Below are 27,531 nucleotides of genomic sequence, written 5' to 3' on the forward strand. Positions count from 1 at the left end.
CCCCCCAGCTTTATTCTTCCTTCTCAGGATTGCTTTGGCTATTTGGGGTCATTTGTGATTCCATGTGAATTTTAGAACTATTTGTTCTAGTATGTTGAAGAATGCTGTTGGTATTTTGACAGGGATTGGATTGAATCTGTAGATTGCTTTAGGCAGGATGGCCATTTTGACAATATTAATTCTTCCTATCCATGAGCACAGAATATATTTCCCTTTATTGGTGTCTTCTTTAATTTCTCTCATGACCGTCTTGTAGTTTTCAGAGTATAGGTCTTTCACCTCCTTGGTTAGGTTTATTCTTAGGTGTTTTATTCTTTTTGATGCAGTTGTAAATGGAATTGTTTTCCTGATTTCTCCTTCTGTTAGTTCGTTAGTATACAGGAATGCAACAGATGTCTGTGTATTAATTTCGTATCCTGCAACTTTGCTGAATTCAGTTATTAGTTCTAGCAGTTTTCAGTCCATTTTATATTAAACACCTCCTACCTTATTCTTTTTCCAAGAAACATGTATCTCTTTTTTGCCTTTAACATATGGCTTCATTTTTCTTTGGAATTTTTCTGTCAATTTACTCCTAGATCATCTGCCTCTGAAGAAGATGACAAGGAAGACAGTGCCTGGGAGCCCCAAAAGAAAGTCCCCAGAAGCCGTAAGCAGGCTGTGCCCAAGGAAGCCAAACCAAAGAGGGTGCCACAGGTGAAGAAGAACACCTTACAGATCAGCGGTGACTCAGAAGGCGTGGCTGTGAAGGAGGAGCTGGTAGGTGGTTTTGCTGGGCAGAGGGAATGCTATTGACTTCCTAGTGTGTGATGCTCCTTCTTCCTTACATGGAGTAGGACAAAGCAGGTAAATGACAAAAACTTTAGGGCAATGGTGTCTTCTGCCATAGCTCTTAATAGTATTCACCAACAGATTCACTGTGTTGGAGAAGAAGGAATATTTATCAACTGGTATATATATATATATATATGTTTTAACATAAGCAAACAATACCACAGCAATCTGGATTAAAAAAAAACAATAATGAATTATGTTATATTTCTTCACAAAAAAAGTTTTGCATTTCAGAAGCATTCACTGTGGTATTCCTTTAAATAACAGCTTCCCTAGTACACTTTAAATAATACTCTTCTAATATGCAGTGGATACCTGACTTTCCAGGGACGCATTTATTGTGTACAGTAGTGGATGTTTTGTTATATCTTGCTGTGCCCATGAATAGGGCTTTTGAATCAATCTTGGCCTATTATCTGCTACCTCTCTTTCACCACCTTTCCATGCAAGCTTTTCATTGAACACACTTTTAGTGGGTGCATGGGCTCTACCTGTAGCTGCAAAAGTTTTGTCTTCTATCTTATTGGTGGAATTAAGAGTTTTTTTTTCACAGGTGCACTTAAAAGTAGCTAGATTGCCTCACCCAGGAAGTATTGCTTAGTTGCATGGTTTTTTTTTACTGGGGTCACAAACTTTGAGAATCTGATGTAAGTTATGAGCCCTCTCCTTAGTAAAGTGAGTAAAATGTACGTGCTTAAGTTTAAAAGTATAACTCAAGAGCGTACAGCTTAAGAACCCCTGTTATGGTGACTTCTTGATCCTTCCAGTAATGCTTTGTATATGTATATTTTTTTAAAGGAAAAAGAATTTAAATTAAAAAGTCTCTCAATTAAGAGACATTCTGGGGAGTTTTTAGAATATCTTCCAAAAATGCCAAATTTCACATGTTCCATAGCTCAGTGAAAGCACACAGAGCATGTTAGAAGATTTCATTTCATTGGGTTTGTCACTTAACCGCTGTAACCACCACTGAACAAAATAACTGAAAACCCTATTTTGGATGAAGCTAGAATTGATAGACCCCTGATAATTTAAAAATATGTTTTAGCAAACATGGTAGACAAAAGTCATCATTCAGTCTCTTCCTCTCCATGTTACTGGTATTTGACAACCCGCAGGCCACTGCCGTTTGTTCATTGAAGACTTCGTCTCCAGCTTCATATTCCTCTCTGCCATCTTGTGTCATTATTCTTAATGATTCCCCCCCTCCACTTGGGTGAGCCATCTAATGCCCTGTGTTCTTGGTTCTTTGACCTTCTCATTTCCGGTGACTTTTCTTCTTTGCCTTTACCACCCCTCTCATGATGTCAACCCGAATCTTGTCATCAACAGAAACTGCTACCGCTGACATTTCCTTCTACCATACTGCTTTTGTACCACCATCTCATCACTTTCTATGCTGTCAGCTCACTTCCTCAGGTGCCTTCACTGCCACAATTTTGCAACCTGTCACAACTTCTCATCAGGAGCTCTCAACCTGAGAAACTTGAAAAATACCAGTGCTTGGGCCTCTTTTCCAGATGACTTAAATCTGGAAAGAATTCTGGGGGTGGGCCTGGGCATCAGTGGTATTATTTTCTGAAAGCTCCTCAGGTGATTTATACATGCAGGCAGGGTTGAGAACCACTACCTAATCCTTGCACTCTAAGTGCTCACTGTATTTTTGGTGTAAGTTTGAAGTCTGAGATTATGAATATAAAGGAAAATTGAATTTTGACTGAAATTTAGTCTGGGAGTTGTTCTTTTTTGTTGGAGTTTATGCCATCTGCATCACTTAAGTAACTGAAAAGTGGCTAGCTTGTGGAATAGTAAACTCCATATGGGCAGGGTCTGAATCTTATTCATTGTTCTAGTGCCAAAATTGAGTCCCAGGTATCATTGCTTCACACCTGAGCTGTCACTTGGGTGGGAAGGTGGGTGGGTTGTGGTGCAGAGTAGCCCCTAGACACCTGTGTGGACAGCTGTGTAGACTCTCACTAAAAAAAAATGCCTGACACTACCCTGCTGTCATGCTGTGTTTTCTGTTCTCTTTCTGTATAAATTTGTATCAGGTGTTTGTAGCCTGTTGAGTTTTTTTTTTAAATTAAGGTATCATTGATATACAATCTTATGAAGGTTTCTTAAGAGCAGCATTGTGGTTACTACATTCATCTATATTATCAAGCCCCTCCCCCACCCCATTGCAGTCACTGTCCATCAGTATAGGAAGGTGCTATAGTCACTACTTGTCTTCTCTGTGCTATACTGCCTTCCCTGTGCCCCCTACATTATGTGTGTGCATCATAATACCCCTTAATCCTCTTCTCCCTCCCTCCCCACCCACCCTCCCCTCCCCCTTTCCCTTTAGTAACCTCTTAGCCTGTTGAGTTTTATAAGCACATGAGTGTTACACTTCTTCCCATAAAGGGTTGGCTTCTGATTGCAAGTTTCAAATCTTATTTTTTTCCTGATATGTGTCTATCCTTTACTTATTTTAAAAATTAAATTCTTTATTTCTAGGTAATTGTAGGTTTACATGCAGTTGTAAAAAATAATACAGAGAGATACCATGTACGCTTTATCCAATTTCTGCTAATGGTAACATCTTGAAAAACTATAATAAAATATAACAACTAGGAGTTCGACATTAACAAAATACACTGATCTTAGATTTCTCCAGTTTTATCTGTATTCACTTAAATGTCTTTATGTATACATTTAGCTCTGTGTAATTTTTTCACTTGTAGGTATGTGTGTCCTTCACACAGAACAGTTCCAGTACCACAAGAATCCTTGCTATTACCCACCCACCTCCATTCTGATTTCCCCACTGCCACTCCCCCATATATGACCCCCAGTAATCCCTAATATTTGCAGGAGTGTTACGTAAATATAATCATACAGTATCTAACTTCTTGACATTGGCTTTTTTCCCCTCCACTCAACATAATTTCCTCGAAATTCTTCTGAGTTATTGTGTGTATTAATAATTTGTTTTTTATTGTTGAATTCCAGGGCAATTGGTTTTTATCTTCTAATTCTTATGTGTTCTCTTTGTGGTTTTACAGAATAGCTCTGTGGCTATTGCTGATGTTGATTTGGAAGACAGAAAAGATAAATTGGATACTGTGCAGACTCTAAAAACAACAAAGGCAAAACGGAAAAATTCAGGTCAGTCATCTTCAGCTCCAAGGACCAAAAAGCTGAAAGCTGATGAAGAAAGCAACAAAGCCAGCAGCTTAGAGCGTGGAGGTAATTGTGCAGAGACACCGTCCACAAGCACCATGTGGGAAAGTGCATGCAAGAAGGAGGAGAGTGAAGGCAACTTTACATTTGGTCAGTCCCCTGTAAAGAAAATGAAGACTGAAGCATGTCCTCAGGGCCAGCCTGTCAGATGTCTGGCGAATGCCAACAATATTAAAGAGGAGGTGGAAATGAATTGGGACATAGTACAGGTGTGTGCAGCCTTTTTCAGACACTTCAGTTCATTCGATTCCTTTCTTTTGACTAGGGTAGGGGTGGCACTGGCCAAGGAAAGGGGTGGAGTTTTCAATTCTCTTTCCAGTTTGCCAGTGATGCCTGGAGGCTTTGGCCACTGGTTCCTTTCCTGGGTATGCTGTTTTGTATTATAGCTTATCGTCATTACCAGGCTTCAGCTAAGAGCTGACCTACGGTAAGGTAGGTCTCTGCCATGGTGTTTTAGTGAACATGCTCTGTATAGACATTGCACCAACAGGTTGGGCCCCTGTAAGTTCATTAAGTGTTTGCTTTGAACTTTGACTGTATTTTCTCTAAAAGCAGTGCAAGTGATTAGGTCACTGGCTGTCAGTACAAGTATTTAATTCATAGTGTGATGTGATATATTATGAACAAGGCCTAATAGTTTCTTAAAGGAAAATGCTATCTGAATTCCAACTTGAGCTGCCAAAGTTGTATCTTTTCCTACAGGGGATATCAGATTTCTTCCAGTTTCTTTTGCTGGCTCTGGGGATGGTAGAGAAGACCCAAAGAGTTACTCTTAAACAGTGGTTCTCAACCTTTTGTCTGCACCAACACACTCAGGGAATATTTCAGATTTAATTATAGCAGTGCCTCCAAGGGTGGAGGGGGGTGAACTCCCTCCCTGTTGTCTGACCCACGGTGGTTCTGCTGTGCACTCTTTCCCCTGCTGTAGAGCCCAGGACCTCTGCTGGATCTTAATGCCACTTCTCAGTCTGGGACTGCCTGTGTATTGCCTTTCTCTTCAGAGGAACCCATTTCTGCTGCTTCTCTCTCTGAGTCCTTATTTTCTCTTGGTGGACCAGGTTTCTTTGCTTCTTTACAGAAAAAATTTATGTAGAGTGAAAGATGACAACTCCCCAATTCATTTGCTATTAGTTTTAGCTTGGGAGGAGGGAAAACTGTGTGGTAAGAACAGGTGCCCAGCTGCCAGAGGGTGAGAGGCAGCAGTGCAGAGAGTGGTAAAAGCAGCACTTATAAACTGGGAGCAGCATGTCCATTGTGTTTGTGAATATCAAGTGGAAGCAAATTACCTCATTTTAAGGTCCTGGAATTGTTTTACGGCCTTTGGCCATAGCATTAGTGTATATGGGTATTTGTCTTTCCTTTCAATTCCAAGCATTTTTTCCTCCTCCTCCTCCTTATTGGGAGTGATTTTTGACAGCTCAAATAAGCCTATTCTGGGAATCTGACATTCCTTCCTTGTGAGCTGGGAGAAGTGGCTGTTACAGCTGCCACCTTTACTGAGCACCCTGAGGACAACTAGTAAGCTTAGCATTTTCTAGCTGGGTCTAGGGAAATTGCCTGGGAAACTTTAGGTGTGATTCACATGTTTGGGTTTTTTCATTTAACCAGGTGCAGTCATCCTTGTATAGCCTTGAGTTACATTTACAGACAATTCTTGGGGTATCTGTGTATTTCCTTTCCTATATTTTTAAATTCTCCCCTAAACAGGAGAGAGAATAATTTTATCTTAGCATTGTATTCCTGCTTCCAAACCATTGAGAACAGTGGCAGGTGTTAGGGGACGTGGGCCTAAGAAGAGCAAGTCAACAATGCCAAGCCAGAGAGTCAGAAGGCTTCAAATATGTGAATGAGACCAGATTCAATGAAATGCTGAAAAGTACCTCATTAGTAAGGCATGGTCAGTGGGAATTAATTGTGTAGAAATTATTAATTATTACTAATTGAACATGTGAGAAATGTCATTTGTATTTCCTGCATTTTGTGTGCTATTTCCCATGGATCTTGCCCAACATGACACCTTCATCCTCTGTTTTTTCCATTTAAGGTATGTTTCTCAACCTTGAAAAGTCTGCTGCTTTTTCAGGAACATCACTCTCTTGTTTAGAGGGGGAAAACTACATTTCCAATACTTAATTTTTTATAGACTTTACATATAAGCATGCTTTGTGTCTATATCCTAATCAGGAATATCTCACTGGGTCCCTTGATAGAAGCAGTCTACTCTTCAGCTCTTTCCCCCGAACTACAAATGTGTGGTTGCCATCAGAAACTAGTTTTTGTTAAAGTGTATTATTTCATTATACAAATACTTGTGACTTGTATAAGAATTTGAAGAGGTGAGTAGCTACAAGCAGTTTTTGAGAAAACTAAATGCTCCAAAGTGGTGGTGGCTCGTATATAGTCTCTTCCTTTTGAGGTGGGTGTGCTAGGGAAGTGGAGCAGCCATATGGAATGTTTCAGTAAATTTTGCTAAATTAAGGAGGAAGAGCAAGGAAAAATCTCTTTATTAGCCATTTTCCCCATTCTTGCAAGAGGTGATCTGGGATTATATGGGTAAAGATGACAATGGGATGACAAACTTGGGGAAAGAAGTGGGACAGGAAGGAGGTGAGAGTCTCTGAAATGGCTTTCTTACTGCAGATCTGCACATAAGCACATATTGTCCATTCGGTTAACCTGTTTATTCCAGGAGGGATTTAAGTAAAAGAAATTGTATTGGCCCTTTTTGTTTCTATAATTTAGCTGTTAGTATTTTACACCATAACATAAGCCCTGTATGTATGGTATTAGTAATGACAACGTTAACAACGATTAACAATTAGCAAGTGAATGCCTCTTTTTAAGGCTTGGAGGTGAAAAAAATCTTGAGACTGCCTTCCTATTTACTTTTATTACAATCCACCATTTAACTCTAAAAATTATTAAAATAAAAAGTGTGAATAAATTAAAAACTGTATTAGTTCTTTGCCTTACTCCTACCCGTCCCTTAAGTTTGATCTCTACTTTGAACTCTTAGTTACTTCTTTGTTGTTTGCTTCATTTTTCTAGAAATCTGAGCCCTACCCCATAATTTCTGATTCAGTGGATCTGGGATGAAGCTCCAGAATTTGCATTTCTAACAAGTTCTCAGATGATGCTTATGCTGCTGCATTGGGGACTATACATTGTGAACCACTATTCTTGTCCACAGATCTCACTGATTTGTAGAATGTCAAGGGGATTTACAGGCGGTGAGGGCAGGGGTGGACTCAACAGCGGAAACCAACTAATGAGCAGATGATTCATTGTGTGGCTTAATATTGAGTATAGGATGAAGTTCATAGAATTCACTATGTAGTTCATGCACCTTTCCATTTTTCACTTCATCTTAACACCCCTTGTACATTTTAGCATTTCTTGTACATCTCTTCCTGGAATTCCTGCCCCATTTGGCTGCCTGGAGATACATTCATTCTCCTGTTGCTTTTTCCATTGCTGCAGAAATAGATGTTTCTACCTCCCCTTAAAACATTAAAATAATCTATATATGCATCTGTCAGAGTACAGAGCACACTGTATTTTAACTGTTTTCTTGTTCTTCTTTCTAGCTTGTAAATTCCCTGGGAAGAGAGAGTTGGTTTTTTACATTTTGATTATCACTGGTTTGGTATGGTTATTGGTGTATGATATGAGCTAAAAAGAATGTTTGACTAAATTTAGAAAAAGAAAAATTAGATGATTTGGGGGCTCAAAAGTAGACTGCTTATATGTAGTTTTATTATCCTTAATTTCAAGAAGCAAATTTGCATGAGCAGCAAAACAAACTCCCTTACTACATATGATGCTTCTGGATTTGTTAGGACCTGGTATGATCCAGCTGTGAGTCTGACTTTAGCTGTCTTGGGCCCCTTCAGGTAGCAGTAGCTGAGCTGGTTTGGCAGTGGGGTCACTCTGGGTCACTCTGCCAATGATCCAGTTCTGACACGATGAGCGTGTTGGTTTCTCACGTCTGTCTTTCTCATGTTTTCATTTCTCATGTCTGTCTTTCAGAATCTGGCCTGTTAAGGACCAACTGAAATGCTACTTCTGCAGCAAGCCTTCTTTGATTACCCAAAGGAGATCTTTCTCTTATCTGAAAACGTTATACTACTTATTCCCTGGCACATTTTTACTTGTACTTATTTCATTAACATTTTACTGAAGTGGATGAGATTATTTACTCCTTGAAGACAGTGAAGTTTGGCACCAAGCTTAGGAAGAGGTTTAAAAACTGTGCTACAGTGGTTGGACTTCTGCCAGAAGGTAGATAAGAGTCATTGGAACTTATATTCAAAAGAAGAAAAAGAGAAAAAATAAGGAACTTATTATATCTGTGTCTTAGAGATATAATCAGTAGTAATGCAGAGAGGTTGCATATAAGGCATAGAGAACAAAAATTGCTCTGTGGTTCAGATAAAAGATAATAGCACAAAAGGAGCTTGAGGGGAAGGAACAGACAATTTTAGAAGTTCAGTTTCCTTCCTTGGTGACAGATTAGATGGGCATGATAGAGAACACACTGTGATACTGAGGACATTGATTAGAATGCTGTTGGTGCAGCAGGAGAAAACCCATCTTGAACTAGCTTAAGCAAAAAAGATTTATTGACCTATGTGACAGGAAAGTTTAATTAGTGCACTCACATGGTGTTTCTGTGATTATCTTAGCACTACTATCCTCAGCTGCAAATATTCTACATGTACAAACTGTATTTCTCCAGTTGTGGAGGAAATTACACCTGGGTCCAGGGTTCCACCCCAAATCTCGAGGTTCGTGATGACTGGACTACTCTCTGGGCACATTCTAGCTGTTGTTAATTCTAAATCAACTGGTTACTGAATAGAATAAAATGCTGTGGAGTTAGATTGAGGTCAAGTGTTCTCAAACCGTATAGGTGCTACATAATGAGAAGGTGGTTTTGGAGGAGATAACCACAAAATCACCAAGGTTTCTGTGATAGATGGTATTGACTGGAATAGGAAATCGGAAGAGAGTTGAGGTATGGGGTTGTTATGTGACTGAGGGAGAAAATGCTGAGTTTGACTTTGTAGGAGTCAGGGAAGATATCTGAAGCATTTCTGAATGAGTGAGCAGCCTCAAGAAACAGCCTCTGAAAAGGGAAACAACTGAACTTGTTCTAGCAACTGAGCGTAAGCCACTGGAGTTGGCTTCTAATGAGAAGAGTGGATGAGATAATGTGGCAAGAGAGGCCAATGTTTTTTGGGTCATGGTAAGGCATTTGGATTCTAAATGCAGTGGGAAATCTTGAAAGGTTTTGACTAGTCACAGTGACAAGATCAATCAAATGACATAATCCGGTATACATTTTGGAAGATAATTCTTACTGCTTTACGGAGATTGAATAGACAGAATTGGAGTGGATGCAGGAAGAATAGTTAAAGGCTATTGCATCAATGCCACCTTGAACTAGACTGAGGTGCAGAAGAAGAGGAGCAGTAATAGACTAAAGGGATGTTTTGCAATTAGAGTTGATTGGTTCTTATGATGGAGTGGGTTTAAGAGTTAAAGGAGACAAGAATTAAAGGCTTAGTTTTCTGGCTGAATTACTGTTTAAAAGGACATAATAAGGGGAAAATTGGAGGAAGAATAAGTTTGAGAAGAAAATCACTTTGCAAATGTAGAGTTTGAGATGCCGATTAGGTTTTCAAGAGAATATGTGAGGTAATTGGCTACTTGAGTTTAGAGCTCATGAAGAAGAGAGCCAGGGCTGGAGAAAAGATGACATTGGTATTAATCCATCAGAATAGGTGGTAAGATGTGGGCCTGAAGATTTAAGATGCCCTCAGGAATGCGAGTGTTCTTGATAGTCGCTGGTGTTCAACCATTTAGTTTTCAAATTCAATCTACTTTACATAATGACTTGATTTTGTTAATTGGTTGATTATGATTGTTTTTAGTAATTTTTCTGTTTTTTTTCCTTCCATTTTGGCAGATCTTGGGTGTCAACAATTGAAATAATAATAAAACTTATGCCTTTTGTGCTTTGAAAAATCTGCTTAGGTTTTGAGAACAACTGCTGAAATTGCATTTCATTCTTTCTCTTTACCAGGTTGACTTCTCTAAACTTTTCTGTTCACATGTGCATTTTGTTGAACCCTGTAAACTTTAAAAAAATACAAATTATTTTGAATATGTAGTATATATGCATGACACAAAATTCAAAAGATACAAAAAGGTCTTCCTGTCTTAACTCTCAACAAACCAACTACTTTTCCTAAAGGTTAGCCATGTTCCCAGATCTTGTGAATAATTCCATATTTGTTCGTATAAGGGGAGTTGAATGGTGTTCTACTCTATGGTCAGATCATAATTTATTTACCAGTTCCCCATTTTAGACTTAGGTTCTTACTGACTTACTATATGAGAAGAGATCTTCAAAAAATATCGCTACAAATAATGTCATTTCCAGAGGTATGAATATATCAGAATAAACTCCTGGGAGTGGAATTGTCTAGTCAAAGAATTTTTGCAATGGAAATTTTGATAGATATTGCCAAATTGTTCTTCTTCCAGAGGTTACACCATTTGCTTTCCCACTAGCAGTGATTGAAAATGCTTTTTCCTGTCACTCATGGCAGCGCTGTGAGTTACCAATGAATTGATCTTTGTTGCTAGTCTGAGAGATGAAAAAGATATACCTCACTGAGCCCTGTAGAATTTGCATGGTACAGAGTGGTTTCAATTAGATTTTATTGAACTAGTGAAGTGACTATTTTGTGATTTTCAACACATATATGTATTTATATAGTTCTCTTTTCTTTTTTAAACCACAGCAAGTAGTTTCTAAGTCACCGGAGAACATTATTTGGTGCTCTATTTTAAACCATACATTACAATACTGATGTTTAATTTTCAGGATTTAAAATCACTTTAGTATCCTTAATTTGCAGGTATTATCTGAGAGAACTAATATTGAACTTTGGGTTTGTGCCAACATTATTCGTCTCTTTAATGATGATAACACAATTCCCTTCATTATACGTTATCGAAAAGAGCTTATTAATAACCTTGATGCTGATGCCTTGAGAGAAGTTCGACAGACCCTAGAAGAGCTACGGTAAGAAACCTGGAAAAAGATGAGCCTAGTATAAGGAGGAGAGGGTGTATAGGCGGATGAGGAGGAGTGAGGAAGTGAATGACAATATATTTTAATAGTTCCAATGTTTTGTTTTCTTAAATTGTGATCTGGTTATAGTCGCCCTCTGACAGAGGAAGTCAGCTCCATTTTACTTACTTAAGGGGTGTGCAGAGTCCCTCTGCTGGTGTGTTTATACATAGCTTGGACATATCTGGGCAAAAAGGTGGTTTGCATTAAAAGTGTGTGCCTGAGAGTTTGACTATCATCTTCTCTCATAAAAATGATTTTGCATAATGGCAAAATTAGGATTACCAGCAGGAAGCTCAGAAAAATAAAATTTTAGTCTAAATCTTCAATTGCTTATGTAAAGTCATCCCCCTTAATATTATAAAATCTCTGAATGAGTTCTTTGGCAATATAGAGTTTGGTAGGAAATATGTATATTTCATTTTTCTATTCTTTTGAAGGGCATGGTAATTTAATATTAGTGAATTATAAGTTTTGTGTATATATAGAATGGAAAACACCTTTAAAAAATTTATTCCTCTGAACTTACTGTAATAACTCAGAAATAACATGTAAAGACTATAAGATGCTATAATTATATTACTCATAGCATTTATTAAAACACCTCACCATTCATGCATTTATTGCATGTCTTCTACATGCCAGGTGCTGTATTGTTAATGTGTGGGTTCTTAAAGTCTACAAGAAGAATCTGATTAAAACTGGATGTACTTTTACCATCACACTATTCTAAAAATACTAAGGGTTATTTTTTATAATAAGTCTAATAAGCTTCCTGTGATTTGGGGGGAGCTTGTATCTCACTAACATTTCTATTCCTTTTGTTGAAGTTCTTTTTGTGCCAGGGGGATTAAAATACCAATATGTGGAGAGTTATATTTCATTGAGAGGCAAAATCAATTAGCCAACCTAGAAGTATAGATGACTAGTTAATCAAGTGGTCTCAGATTCAGAGTTTCCAAGGCTAGGCTAGTGTAATCCAAGCACCAAGGAATGCGAACTGGACTTCATTTAGTCCTGCCTAAGAGGCAGCCTCTGCTCATCTTCAGCAGATTACTAACATGCAGTGCTGTCATCTCAGTTGGCTAGATAATCTTGTTGAAAAGAAGCTGTTAATCTGAGTTTTTATGCAAAAATTTCTGGGCCAAACTAAACTATCTACAGACCACATCTAGAATGACTGCAGTTTGCAAATTCTAAAGTAGGCTTTTTTCTCTTTGGTTAAAGGCAAAGTAATAAAGAGGGTTCTGGAATTTGAAATTGGTGGAAGTATTACAAATAAGAATATTTTACTTAAAAAAATTAAAGGTATTCTAACAATATTCAGTTGTGTGGGGGGAAGTAGAAGCTCTATGTCAAGATTACTATTAATTTTTTCTATAAAAACATTTTTGCTGCAAAAGAGTTAATTCTCTGAATATTTATTAATAGAGGAATACATTGAATCTTAGTAGAGGAATATTTCTCCAAGAAACTAGGAGCATTGACTGGGGCTTATAAGATCTGTTTATATCCTACAGAGGTTTCTTTTTGGTAATGAAATATGGTCTCTATTTTTTCTTAGGCTCAGCATTTTCTGTAAGTAGAGCATTAGTTTTCAGTCTGTTAATTGTTAGCCATAAATGAGTGGTGAAACTAATTTAATAGATCATTACCACTTTAACAAAAATGAAATAGAGAATAGAAAATATAAGAATGCAGTGTATGTGGTAAAGGTAAATATTGTTTCATGAAACTGTTTATCAGATATTTATATAACATATATTTATAGTATATGCTTATGTAACTATTAGATGTGAAACTGTATATATATATATATATATGTAAATATATACTGGGTTGCAAGGAAACATATATTTCTTACTGAGGGTCGCTGTTGAAAAAGTGAGTTAGAGTATGATTATGGTAGGAAGAAAATCTTCCTGTGTTTTCTCTAAAGATGCCTCCCCTCTTCCTTATATGTAGGCCACTGTGACACTGGCCTTTTGTCAAAATGACCCTGGTGGGTTTCAGCCCCTGAAAACAGTCTTAGGCTGCCAGGAATGTAAAAGACACACAAGTGGTAACTTAAGGGTTGCATATGCTTTCTCTTTTATTTATAATCTTCTGCCTCAGTTTTTCTTTCAGAAGTACATTAAATCTTTTCCATGAGCCATTTTTAATCATGTTATCATCTCTCTAACTTTAGTCCATCAATTCAGCAATACCATTATTAAGGTGATCCTAAAAATAATACAGGTAATGAAATAGGATGAGGAGCATAAAATATAATAGGATTGTGTATTCACAGTGAAAAATCATTGTAAAGTGGTGCAGCAACTGTGCCCTTGCTTCTACCTATGCATGAATCCCTGTACATTGACTCCTGGAATCAGCTTTTCTCTATGGAATCCTGGTTCTTTCTAGTGGAGAATGGTATTTAGAAACCAATTGTAGGTACTAAGTGTGCTAATCCTGACTAGTGATACACAGTAGTGACGAACACATCTTGCACCCATAACGTGGTTTCTGTGTACTGTTTGTCTGAGTCCAGGGCTGGGCAGGGGAAGTAAAAGATGAGCCTGAGATCTCTTTTGCCAGAGAATAAGGAACTGCTCCAAGAATGATGGGGATATGCCCAAAGGACATAGAAACTAGCTTGACAGGGTTACCTGTGCCAAATTTGGGACAATTTGAGCATCAAAATAAGTGTTAGTAGTGGATTACAAACTACCGAAAATAAGGAACCATGAGTCAATGGTGATATAAATAAATCAGTGAATAAATTGAAGTTTAATGAGGAATGGAATAACTAAATAGTTGCAAATTACCCCGCCACAAAATACTTCACTGTGAAGGGAATAAAGAGCACCTGTATTATGGAGAAACCCACTGACACTACCAGATGATCACAGTTGGTTAGTAATGCTACAAATGCAAATCATTTGCCGCTTATCACTAATAGAATGCAGTGATAAGAACATGGAATCACTTCTCTAATACTCTTGCCAAAGATGAACCATCTAATTCAAATTGTGAGGAAACAACAGAACAGTTCAAACATACTGCAAGATAACTAGCCTGTGACATTCTAAAGTATCAAGGTTTTGAAAATCAAGGACAGACAAATACATTAGCTTTAAGGTGACTATAGACATATGTCAATTACATATAACCCATTCTTAACTGAATTCACTATCAAGAACATTATTGGAACAGTTAGTGAAACATAAATGAAGTGTGTGGATTAAACTGAAGTAATGTATCAGTATTAGTTACCTGATTTTGATTATTATATTATTATGTAAAAGACTGTTCTTGTTATAGAAAATGTGCATGGAAGTATTTGAGGGTGATGATAATTTCTCATATGGTTTAGAGGGGGGGAAAACTTTTTACCTTCCCTTCAACTTTTCTGTAAGTTTGAGATAGCTTCAAAAAGAAAGTTCTGACATGTAGATCTTGTATATTACAACAGTTTTTATTTTTCAGGGTTGTTGCAAAGAAGGTTCATAATACAATCCAAAAAATTAAGAAGGAGGGGAAAATGTCTGAGTGCTTGTTAAAAGCCTTGCTGAACTGCAAAACTTTTGAAGAGCTAGAACATGTGGTAAGGAACCCTTTTTATCTTTTAATGTAATAACTACCTGAGTAGATTATGATCTGGGTCTTTTTAGAGTTAAAGAAGACCTGGAAGTAAAAAGCTAAAAGTCCTCACTCAGCCACTGTTACTTAATTCAACAAAATATTTATTCTTTATTCAATAAATATTTACCAAGTGCTTTTTTGTGCTAGGCACTTGGGCTTACCAAAGTGAATAATACATAGTCCTTGTCTTCAAGGAATTCCTAGTTGAGTCGGGGGAAAAGGAGAATAGGTTATAGAAGTGTGAAGCTTAAGGGAGAGGGCTAAGCTGGAAACTTAGTTGTGAGGTCTTCAGCATGTAGTTGGTAATTGAAATCATGAGAATGGAAGATTTCACCCAAGGATAGTTTGTGGGGTAACCAGGTCAGGGTAGACCACTGAGAAACACTGACTTTTGAGGCATGGGTAGAGGAAGGGAGAGCCTAACAAGGAGACATGGAAAGACTAGTCAGAAGTATGAGGAGAATCAGGAGAAGATGATACCATGGAAGAGATAGGAGGGGAGAGAATCTTAATAGAAGGAGGCAGTGATCAATAGTTAAGTAATTAAATGTAGCAGGAAGGTTTGGCAAGATAGAGACAGAAAAAAAATGAATATTTGGTAATTAAGGGGTCATTGTGGATCTTTGTGATACCACTTTCAGCAAGGTGTGTGGGAAGAGAACCAAATAGTGGCAGGTTGAGGAGTGAATGTGGATTAAGAAGTAGAAGCATTGTGTGTGGACAGCATTTAAAGGAGCTTGCTTGAGTTGAGAGAGAACCTTTTAGTTCTTGCAGCCTAGGCAGTGATATTTTAAGGTGAGTCAATCCAACCAAATAACTAATTTTAAGCATATAGAAGTGTAAAGAATCACATAAGGAACAACCACCTACATACAGCTAGTATTCTTTTGTTAGTATTAATTTGTCTCTGAAGGAAAAGCATAGGGTTGAGAAAAGGATGTTTTTAGTATTCCCACTGTGTCTTCTAATTTTGTGTCCTACTTTTAACTTTTGCTTTTTAAAACTGAGTGATTTGGTGTGTTTCTGACTTTTTATCCTAGTCAGCTCCATATAAAACGGGGAGCAAAGGCACCAAAGCCCAGAGAGCAAAGCAGTTGGGATTAGAAGGAGCAGCCAGGACACTGCTTGAGAATCCAGGGGTGCTCAATCTGGCATCTTACATTAGACCCAATGTAAAAGGTACCAGCTTTATTAAAGAAATCATCTTGTTTCTTCTTTTTTTTAATTTGAAAATTTATGTTAAAATTATTTCATTAACTAATGACTGTACAAAAAAATTATAGCATATAAAGAATAAAGAGTTCTAATAAGACAAATCCTGATTTTCCACCTGCTAAGCCATCCCGCTTTCCTCTTTTGATCAAGTGCCTGTTCTAATCTTTTGCCCATTGTCCTGTTTTGTTGTTTTCTCTTTTTCTTATTAATTTAGAAGTATTTTTAAGATAGTTTTTTTCAGTTATATGTGTTACAAATCTTTTCTTCCATTTGGCAACTTTTCACTTTCTTTACACTGTCTCTTGGTAAATAGAAGGTCTTAGTTTTATTGCAGTTATATAATTACTCTTCTCAATTTTGCTAATCTTTTAAGATAGTGGCTTTTTTTTTTTAAAGAAACCCCATCACATCCCAAGGTTATGAAGATTCTCCTATATTATCCTTTAAAACTTTTATTTCTAAAAATTTAATTATAAAACATATCTACTCTTCAAAAAGAATTTCAACAATTCTGACATACATGAAGTATAAAGTGAAGTCCTACTTCTGCTCTTTTGTTCTCTGTTCCTTTTTTTTGGAAGTGTATTTTCCTATCCTTATGTGTATATGTATGTGCAGGAGAGAGGATGAGAGAGGAAAGGTGTAAGAGTTATTTTTAAGAAAAGCCCAAGGAAACTGACAACTAATGCATGTCAGGATATGTTGGTTTTATTTTCAAAATGAGCCTTAGAATGATCGCTTTTTGAGTAAGAGTGGCTTTTCTCAGGAGTGCTGTGATAGGACTGAATGAGGAGATTGGTGAATTAGTGATTCCTACTGTCCTAGTTCCTTTTGGCTCTCTGTTGGTTCTTAAGGTTGAAGATGTAAGTGTCTGCAGGGGGCAGTCTTTGATAACAAAAAATTCACAGTGTGTACTAAACTGTAGAGACTCATAGCATACTGTAACTCATGTTTGTGTTGGATAATCCAGCAAATGTGAATCTGCAATTAAAAAATTGAGTATGTGTGTCTGTAAAAATGTAAAAACCTATTCATATACAAATATACACATCTTAATATCTGTTTTGAAAAGGACAGTAATAAAAAGAAAGAGCAAGTATTTGAATTAGGGATGGGTTGAAATGAGTAAAATTTAAGTTTATTTAATTTTTAATGTGTATTTTTAGTTGTATTTTCAAATGATTGCAACTTTATTATTTTAATAGTAACTGAGACTGTATAGCCAAGCATTAAGGTTAGCCACAGTGGGAACTATCAGTGCCCAGTGATGGTATGTTTTATTAGAATCAAATGTTAGAACTTTTAGAATGTTAGACACATAAAGGTTTGTTGTCTCTTTTAATTTTTCTCTTACAGTTGATTTCCTTCTTCTGCTCCTCTTCTCTGGTACAAAGTTCCTTAGTTTGCACACATACTGAGTTCCTATGGGGTAGGCTTGATAGCCATATCTCTTCTGATTATCATATATGATTATGCTCATGGGCTTCATGATGATGAACACTTGATGATATTTCTGGTAATGGGGATAGGTCAGGGCCTAGCACAGTTACAGTAGTACTGGCACACATATCAGCACTTTCTCTTTGCTTTACTTCCTTTTTCTTTCACTTTGATCATATGTGTAGAAGATTTATAATTAATTCCAAACAAGCTAGATACTGCTTTTAAAGTTTGCTTGGAGTGTGTTACCCCTTCTCTCTGTCCCCACATTCTTACACCACACATGTACTTATGATCACTCTCAACTCTATTACTGTTTTTCTAAAGTATTTTCATCATTCCCATCATTTCTCAAAGAAACATTTAAGAAACAAGATATTTCAGTGTTTTTTTCCCCCCAGTGGAAGATACTTCTTACTTGCCAGAGACAAACAAGAGTTTTGTCTGAATCACAAATACATACTATGCCACAAATGGACTACGCCTTAGAAGATCCAGCCTATCCCTGTGTTGTATACAATGAGGAGTAGCTGATTTCTCTGTTGTATGTGAGAAGAAGTGACCCTAGTTCAGATGAGGTGAAAAGAAATGTTGGCCTTTCAGTTTTTGTTACGGTTGTGGAAGTTTGCAGAATCTAGCTAGAAAGCTTTTACTACAGGGTAAGAATGTGATTTTCTGGATCTGTGGACCGTGTTTTCTCTTAATTTCACTGAGGTGCTAAACTTTTTAAATTTTGTAGCCCCAGTGATTAATACTGGGGCAAAGAAATTCCCCCAGTGATCAATACTTGTGCTTTTACAAAACACACAAGACTCCTTTCCAATCCTTTTTCTCCCTGGTTGGACTGAGAGTGGGTATGTAATTTGGACAAGTTTCCCAACTGACTCTGATAATTTCTACCTCCTATTGAGAACCACTGTTTCTAGAAATAGTTCCAGACACCTGTCTAGCAGTGTTTTTTAAAAATTTTAATGAGTTTTAGAATTATCTGGGATACTTATAAAATAGTAAAATCCCACAGTCCAGGAATCTAAATTTTTAACAAGTGCCTAGTGTAATTTATTTTCAGATCCTTAGACTGCTTTACAACCCATTGCTGTAGAACTCCAGCATAATTTTAATTACGTATGGTTCATTAATTGCATAAGCTTTACAAATTGCATTCCTCCAAAATGACAGGGGCTTTCAAAGGCCCTTCTGTTCATTCTCATTAATGGTTCTCTTGTAGGTTCCATCTTTACTACTGACTTATCACCCTGGTGTTATCATAAAACTTTGTGTAATGATACTGTGAGGTGCTCTGGGACTCCAGGAATTAGTGCATTGTGAATGGTTTTATTAGTTGAAGACCGATCTAGGGAGATAGCTAACACAAGAGCAGACTTTTATTGATTGCTTACTATGTACCAGAACTCATTCTAAGTCCTCTCCATGTGCAGCCTTCTACCTCCTGAAGGTAATTTGTTCCTAAAAATTCCCTTAGAGGGAAATTCTCTTAAAATGTAGACCAATTCTTGTTAATTTCAGTGGCCAAATTTCTTTAAGTTTCTTTAAAATAAATATAGTTACTTCAGTAGCTAAGACTAGTTAACATGACAACCTAACAAGGCATTTTCTCTTTATTAATAACTCCATAAGTTTGTCCTGTTCTTTTTTGTCTTTTGTACCTATTACTTGTTAAAACTTTACTCTCAGAAAAACATATTTATGATATTCTGTGCTTGTGTAATTCAAGCTTTAATGAAAGAAAAAAAAGCTTTCATGGAAATAGAACAATAGAACAGTAAAGGCAAAAGAAATGAAAGAAAGCAAGGCAAATGATCTCTCTCAGTGTATAGGTTGATATCATAGGGGCCATAATGTATCAGACTCAACGGCTGTAAATTAGCAAACTGAAAGCACTTAGAGAGAACTTAATGCACCATTTGGTAGACAAGTCAAGTTATGAAGATGAACAACCGCATAATGGCTCTTCTTTTGTGCTCATGGGATTTGAGAAATTCAAATGGGTCATGAAAATGTGAATAAATGCCCCATAAGCCAAATAGGAATATTAATACAATTACTTGTAAAGGAGAATATTTGTTCTGGAATGAAACTGTGTACCTTGGGATTTGGCTCTAGTAATATATATTTCCCATAACACATTGACTCTTTGTAAATACTTCATGAAGTAGGTATTACTACTACCCCATTTTCTCGGGAAATTGAGGCACAGAGAGGTCAAGTAATTTGCCTTGGGTCACACATTTGGTAAGTGATTAGACCAGGAGCTGCATTTTTCACCACAAGGCTATATTATATAGTATTTGAAGGTCCTGTATTACTGCTTTTGGAGACTTGTTTTTGTTGCAGAGGGAAGCTGTTGTTGCTATACTTTTCTGTCTTAGTTTTGTCAATTTAAGGTTTTATTTTGACTGGAATAAATATATTGTTACTTAATTATAGACTTAAAAAACCAATCTGTAGTTCTTGCTTTTGTTTTCCTTCTTACCCTTTTCCTAAAGGGCTTTCAACACTCCAGGATATTGAAACAGGGGTGCAGCACATTTTAGCAGACATGATTGCTAAAGACAAAGACACGCTTGACTTCATTCGGAAATTGTGAGTAACTCTTTCATAGAGTTCTCTGCTTTATGGACTCATGCTGTTAAGGGTTGCATGCTGAGTACTAACACCAATGTTTATTAAAAACTTTATTTTCAGACTTCTTTATAGTAGCAGAGCTTTTTCTCCAAACAATAGAACCCTAATATTTAAAACAGATAAAAGTAAAGTTGCTTTAATTGAATTCTGGTCAGGGATCTTGAACTCTGTCTGCTCATCTTCCTTACACTGAAGTACCTCAGTGGAGGGTTTTGAGGAACACAGTTTAAAAAACACTGCATTACATACGTAATATATGCTGTAGAAAGATTCATATTCATTTAGAGTGGGTGACATTGTTTTTTCAACATATTGTGATATGTGTGCTGAATTTTATTATATTTCATTTCTAGTGTTTACCAGTGATTGGCTTACCTTGAAAATGTTTAAAGTGAGGTCTGGATAAAAGTGCTGACCTCAAAATGAATTTTAGCTGATGGGGAGAGCAGCTTATCCATGGTATCACAGTCCTGACTTATAAGAGATTAAAACCTTTGACCTAGACCCTACTTAGACTTATGGATCTTATGCCTCATTGCAAAAAAAAAATACTATTTAAAAATAAAACGCTATGTTTATGTACTCTGTCCTCCTTTTTTCTGCTGCGTATGAGAAAAGAAGACAGGGTTTTACCATAGGTCTGCTCTTCTTATTTCTCCACATCTCTTGCTGTGCGAGCTGTGCAGAGGAGAGGAGAGGTGGAGATGAACCAGCTCACTATTATTACTTGTCAGAGTTTCTTAAGAGAAACTGTTAAGGAGAGAGAGACAACTTTGCTGTTTACTCAGTGGCCCTAGCAGGAATGAGTTGAAGTAGAATTGCCCAGGTTTTTAAATGTGTTTTAAATGTAATTATACTGCTGAAATTTGGTTCAGTTTTATAAATTTTCTTTGAAAGTTGTCCTGATAAATTCTTCTGTTTCCCTTCTTTTTAGCTTGCAGTTGGCTCTCACTGCCTACCTCAGTGGGTAGAAAAGGATGATACTGAGATCAGAGTTATTGATCTGATTCCTGTAGATAGTTTTGGTCTCCTGCATAGCTGCAGATGGTATCTAACTCATGAAAGTATTTTATGGGAGAATTAGGTTGATACATAAATAGATCTGGAGAACCTATGCTAGCATGAATATGTAAAGAGTCTTCTTTTGATGGTTCAGTAACATTTTTATAGTTGGGCATCATTAAAAAAAATTTCATTTGGTAATGATATAATTTTTTGCTAATCTTATTTCCATATAATGTGTTTCTTTACTAAACCACATATTAACGACTACTTGTTTTTGGATATTTGTGTATCTGAACAGGTGCCAAAATAGATATATTTGTATACAGTCATCTCTGGCAAAGGTATCCTCAAAAAAAGTAAATGAGAAAGATGTTGATAAGTTTCAGCTTTACCAGAACTTTTCATGCAATATTAGAAACATTCAACATCATCAGGTAAGGAAACTGCTTATGCATGCTGATTGTAGTAATAATGGTAAAACATTGGATTTGTGTACTTTATTTAAGAAGGAATTAAGGAATTTTAAGTCCACTATTTTCTGTTTTTCTTATAATATATATTTTAAAAATATTATCAGAGCCCCCCCATTTCACAAATGGGGAACTCAAGACTTAGAGAACTTAGTAAGCAACACTGAGGATTTTTAGCAGAGCTGACAATGTATCTGAGATACTTCAGAAATCTTTCTTACTAGACTTTGCTTCCCAGTATGCTTGATTTGAGCTCAATCCTGGATCTTTTCCATGTAAAATACAAATTAGAGATACATGATTTAGAATAAAGCGTGAGAGATCTCAGTTATATAAATCAGTCATTAAATATGTCTTTTAATTTCATTCTTCAGTTTACTAATTTTTTTCTTTGTAGTCATAGGTTATATCTGCATTGTGGAATGGGACTTTTAAGTCATGTTGGGGAAAAAAGGCAGTTACAAACTAAAAATACAATAATACTGGCTTTTGTATTTACCTAGGTATCTTCCTTTACCAGTGTTCTTCTTCATTTCTTTGTATGCTTTGGAGTGTTTTTGAATGTCTAGTGTCTTTATTTCAACCTGAAGGACATCTGGTAACATTTTATGTAGGGCAGGTCTACTGGTGACAAACTCCCTCAGTTTTTGTTTATCTGGAATGCCTTAATTTGTCCTTATTTTTAAAAATTTCTTTTTAAATGAGTAAAATACATGTATATATTTAATTTACAAAACTTTACCCTCTTATCCATTTTTAAGTGTATAGTTCAGTAGTGTTAAGTACATTCACACTGTTGTACAACCAATCTCCAGAACTTTTTTGACTTGAAAAGCATATAGATATGTTGGATATAGAATTATTAGTTGATAGCTGTTGATGAAGAATCAGTTTTAATTGTACTGAGTCCTTGCACATGAAGAATTCTTTTCTTACTTCATTCAAGATTCTCTGTCTTTGGCTTTTGACACTTTGATTATATGTCTCACTCTGGATCTCTTAGTTTATCCTTCATGAAGTTCATTGTGTTTTGTGGATGTGTAGATGTTTTTCATCAAAGCTGGGAAATTTTTGGCCATTATTTCTTCAGATACTCTTCTCCCCTTTCCTCTCCTGGTCTTCCATACGTATGTTGGTATGCTTGCTAGTGTCCCACAGGTCCCTTAAGTTCATTAATTTCTTTCCTTTCTCTTTTATTTTCTTAGTGTGTACTCTCAATTGGCTTATCTTCAAGTTTGTTGAATCTTTCTTCTGCTTGCTCATATTAACTACTGATCCTGAATTTTCATTTCAGTCATTGTACTTTTTAGCTCCAGAATTTTTATTTAGTTCCTTTTTATAATTCCCAACTTTTTATTAATATTCTTACTTATTGAGACAACATTCTCCTTGTTTTCTTTGGGTCTTTTTCCATTATTTCCTTTAACTCTGAGCATATTTAAGTCAGTTGACTTAAAGTGTGTCTGTTAAGGCTAATGTCTGAGCTTCCTCAGGGACAGTTTCTACTGATTTCTCATTTTCCTATAAATGGGCCATATTTTCTTGTACCTTTTGATGCCTTGTAATTTTTTTGTGAAATCTTGACGTTTTGAATATTACAAGTCAACAACACTGAAATCAAATTTCTCTACTCTTCCCATTTGTTATTGCTGCTGTTGTGAGTTTTTGTTGTTTGTTTAGTAACTCCTAAATTCAGTTAAGTCAAGTCTGTATTCTTTGTCATGTTTGGCCATTGAAGTCTGTTTTACCAGCTTAGTGGATAGCTAGTTTTTTGGCAGAGATTTCCTTAATACCTGGAGCCAAAACAAAACAAACTTCCCCAGTCCTTGTAGTTTGGCTCTGTGTTGGGTACTCCTTCAGTGCTAGTGAGGTTTACAATTCTGCCTTAGCCTTCACTTCTTCCTCTTTGCATGGAGTCCAAAGGTCAGTCAGAGGTGAAAGCTTGAAGTCATTTCAGGTATTTTCAGATCACGTGTCTAGTCCCAAGCATGCTTATGGCCTCCTAGATTCCCTAATATACCCCTCAGGTATCTCATTTCTAGCTTCTATCTTCCCACGTTTTCTTGTCTGTCTGTTGGTTATCCTGAATATAATCCCTTGCTCCCAACTGTTACCTCTTATTGCTCAAGACTGTGGCTAATTCATTCTCCATTAAATACTTTTAATAAATGCCATCCAGGAAATGGCTTCTGTCCTGGGGAAGCTATGAGGTGGGCAGAACAAAGGCAAGCCCTTGAGCCATTCCCTCAGGGAGTCACCAGACAGATCAAAACATACAATTACAATTTTTTTAGAATAAGGTTCACATTGCTCCCTCTGGTATTCACAACCTACAGCAGGAATGTGTGCTGTTTTCTTCACAGCAGCTTCTGAGCTGCAGAGTTGAGGATGGTAAGTGGGTAAGATAATAGTGCCCTTTTACCAAAATTCTGCAGCTTCTTTCTTCTTTAAGTATCCTGGTGTTGTAGGTTTTTTATTAAATTTTAGAGTTCTGAGAAAGTTGATTATGACAGTTTTGGCCAGTTTTATATACTTTTGTAAATGGATGAAGTTTTAGAGTTCCTTTACTCCACCATTTTGGATGTCATACCTAACAGCCTCCTTAAAGTTTAGTATGTATTCCCCTCGTTATATTCCAAAACCAGAATGTGGCTTTAACATTATAAAGTGGTCTTTATCTTGTTTAGTGCTTTTTAGCTTGAAGTCGTTTTTGGTATTAGGGTTACTATGTGTTTTCTTAATGGAAATGGATTGTACCCTTGTTTTAATATTAGCCCCTCAGTTATGCAATGTGCTTGCCCTTGGTTCTTTTGCCAAGATTTTCCAGTCTTTTTTTCAGTGAGTGAAGCTTGTTCTCTAGTGTAGTATGGAGTTGGCAAAGTTTTTCTGTAAAGGACCAGAGAGTAATATTTTAGACTGTGTGAGCCAGATGGCTTTTGTTTCAACTACACAACTGCCATTATAGAATGAAAAAGTAATAGATAACGTACAAATAATTGAGTATGGTTGTGTAATGAAATTTTATTTATGAAAACAGACATTAAACTGGATTCGACCCATGAAACATAGTTTGCTGACCCCTGCTCTGTGTATTTCTCAAGAATGGTATGTGTACAGTATTGTGTGAGTTCTGACACAGTCACAGTTGTTTTCTATTGCCTTGATACATGAAGGCCAGTTTGGTTCAGTATATTTCTATTTTTGCACTTTGGTTCTTAAGCTTCTTAAATATGTCGTTCTACTTTTGCCTTTCTTTGTTGTTTTTGAGAAATCAGATGCCAATCTAATTCTTTGTTTCCTACAAATACAGAAGATCTGGGTCCTGTGTTACTTTATTTATTTTCTTTATTGGTTTCATAGGAAAATGTGAGGTAGTTTTGGAATCCGGAGACTGTCAGTGTTCTCCTAATCTCGAAGTCCTGAATAAATCATTTTTAAAATTAATTTTTCCTTCTTAATCTGCATTTTAATTTTGATAATGAGAAAGACTAGAATGTATTACCTTTCATAGGATACTTAATTTTCATCATTAAAAATGTAATTTTTGAAAGTTACGATACAGACATGAACAAATTTGTTTTTGGTGTAAGATAACATGAGGAGTCATCAGTTATCCACAGGTATTTCTTGAACACTTATTATATATTGGTTCCTACTTAGGGTACAGAGGTGACATGGTCCCTGCTCTTAAAGATTTGAAGTGTTCCACTATTACATCTAAAGTTACCAGTTTTAATTTTGTGCACACTGTATTTATCACACTGGGTGAAGTGAATACTTCTGATAACTGGAAAAAATGTTAGAACGGTGAAATTTTACTTGCCTAGTTATAGTCTACTGATATAGCCCAGTAAAAAAGAATTTTTAACCAGTGACTAAGTATACTAAAATTCATTTTTCAGAAAAGATTTTGGTGTTGTATTTTGTTTGCCTTTATGTTGATTTAATTTTATTGCAGCTTTGGAAAAATGTGAATACTTCCATTCTGTTAAAACCTAGCCTTTCTAACATCTGCTTGAAAGCATTTTAATTGATGTTCCAAGGACAAGTGGCATTCTGAGTTAGTTTGTGATTGAATATAAATTTATGATTGATACAGCCTTCTAAATATGACAGTAATCAGGCCTGAGAAACTAAAGCATTTTGAGAATGTCAATTTTGGAAAACAGACTCGTTTTTTAAGAACTTTCTAGTTTTTGGAGGCTGGAATGATGATATGCTAGCTCACAAAGCTGGCTTCCCAATCTCTGTAGTGCTGAGGCCTCATGTCCCTAACTCTGAACGCTGCTTTTCAGCCTCCACATAGATAGATCAGCATACAGTATCCCAGAAGTGAAGGAAAATGATGAAAGACAGTGACAGTGATAAAGGAAAAAACATTACTTGAAACTCCTCCAAGTACTGTAGGAAAGCTGTTACAGCTGTCTCTTAAGTTAATTCTTCCAGCAGCATCTTGTGTTCTTTCTTCTCCAAATTGGTGTGCTGCTTTCCAACACATGAATTTGTAACTTATTCACATGCTTCAGTTCCTTTTCTTTTTGTGGCTTCTTTCACTGGTGTCCCATTTTTTATCTCTTCACTACCTATTTTACATTCAATGCTGTCATCTGCAGTAATTCTACTTTACCCTCTATTCAGAATACTTTTAATTTCAGCTTTTACCCTGGCGTCTGTTAATTTTGTTACTCCACTCCCTTCTCTACTACGGTTCCTTCTATGTCAGGATTTTTTGTAAGTTTGAACCATGACTTCACTAGGTATGGTGAATAAAGAGCAAAAACCCCTTAAGAATATATTTTGATATAATAGCGTACTTACATAAATCAGAATTCAACATCTCTTTTCCCCTACATAGTTGTACTCTGCATGAATGGATTTACTACAAATGAGTTCACTAATGAACATTTATTTACTGTTCAGTGGTGTTCTCAGTATTTTTGACAGCTGGTAAGATATTGAGGGCCACGTCTGGCCCAAATGAAAATTTATTTTGTATTATAAATTTATTTTTAAGTGATTATTTCATTTCTACCAGTGTTCACTTTAGAAATTTCTCAAATATATTACAAAAAGAAAATAGTGCTGTATAATGTTTTAAATTTAGGATTTGTCCTGTTTTTAACATTTTACCTTAAAATAGCTTTAAAATTCATACAAATTGGTTACAAAAGATATATGCTTTTACTTTCATTAAACTTTTTTGATATGAAAAACTGAGAACTTTTCAGATTAGAATCATTTTCTGGTAAGTATTAAGTTAAATTATGTTAAGCTTGTTTCAACACAGGTAAGAAGTCTAAGTCTTTGTTAAATATTGTAGTGAAAATATGCTCAAATTGTTAAAATATCAGTTTGCATCCTGTAAGGGGAGAGTTTAATTTATTAATACACCATTCACTAGGCTTTATTGGAGGAAGAAGGCCATATGAATTACTAAAAAATCTGAATACATATTAAAGTGATACACACAGTTTTAAACTACACTACCAAATACTATTAAATAGAGGCTGTTGGTGAGCTTGATTACTAGGTTAGTTTGTGCTAATAACTTAACATTTCAATATCTCAGTGTTTGGTATTATAGAGTGTTTTAACAAAGGAGTACTTCTATTTTATAACAGCTTTATTGAAATATAATTCATGTAACTTACCCATTTGTACTGTATAGTTCAGTGGTTTTTGTAAGATAAATTCTAGCCGAAATAAGCAGGCAAAGAGAGACAACAAAGGGCCAGGTAATTTATTTAAATACCCCTGGGTGAGGTTCTGTGGCCTTCTTGTCACAGGCCAGAGAAGTCACACCTGGTTGGGGAGGTGGGGGGCTTATAAGGGATTAGGAGGGGGAGGAGTGGGCAAGCTATCTTAGGGGGTGTGGAGAGGTATGATTGGCTAAAGGTGACATAATAGACAACTAGAAACTTTTTT

General features: G+C 36.3%; 1 protein-coding gene across 2 annotated transcripts in view; it reads left to right on the forward strand.

The window, feature by feature from the left end:
* The window catches only part of SRBD1 (S1 RNA binding domain 1), a 226,603-nt gene that overhangs the window by 20,081 nt on the left and 178,991 nt on the right, over positions 1-27,531 (forward strand). For both annotated transcript variants that reach the window (XM_057497248.1, XM_057497247.1), the window contains exons 3-9: positions 579-759; positions 3,882-4,268; positions 10,989-11,155; positions 14,675-14,792; positions 15,871-16,009; positions 19,993-20,089; positions 21,435-21,570. In XM_057497248.1, the coding sequence (XP_057353231.1) occupies positions 579-759; positions 3,882-4,268; positions 10,989-11,155; positions 14,675-14,792; positions 15,871-16,009; positions 19,993-20,089; positions 21,435-21,570 (1,225 nt within the window). The remainder of the gene's footprint in view (positions 1-578; positions 760-3,881; positions 4,269-10,988; positions 11,156-14,674; positions 14,793-15,870; positions 16,010-19,992; positions 20,090-21,434; positions 21,571-27,531) is intronic.

This window comes from Manis pentadactyla, chromosome 2 (genome assembly GCF_030020395.1).
Source record: "Manis pentadactyla isolate mManPen7 chromosome 2, mManPen7.hap1, whole genome shotgun sequence".
Classification (NCBI taxonomy): Eukaryota; Metazoa; Chordata; class Mammalia; order Pholidota; family Manidae; genus Manis; species Manis pentadactyla.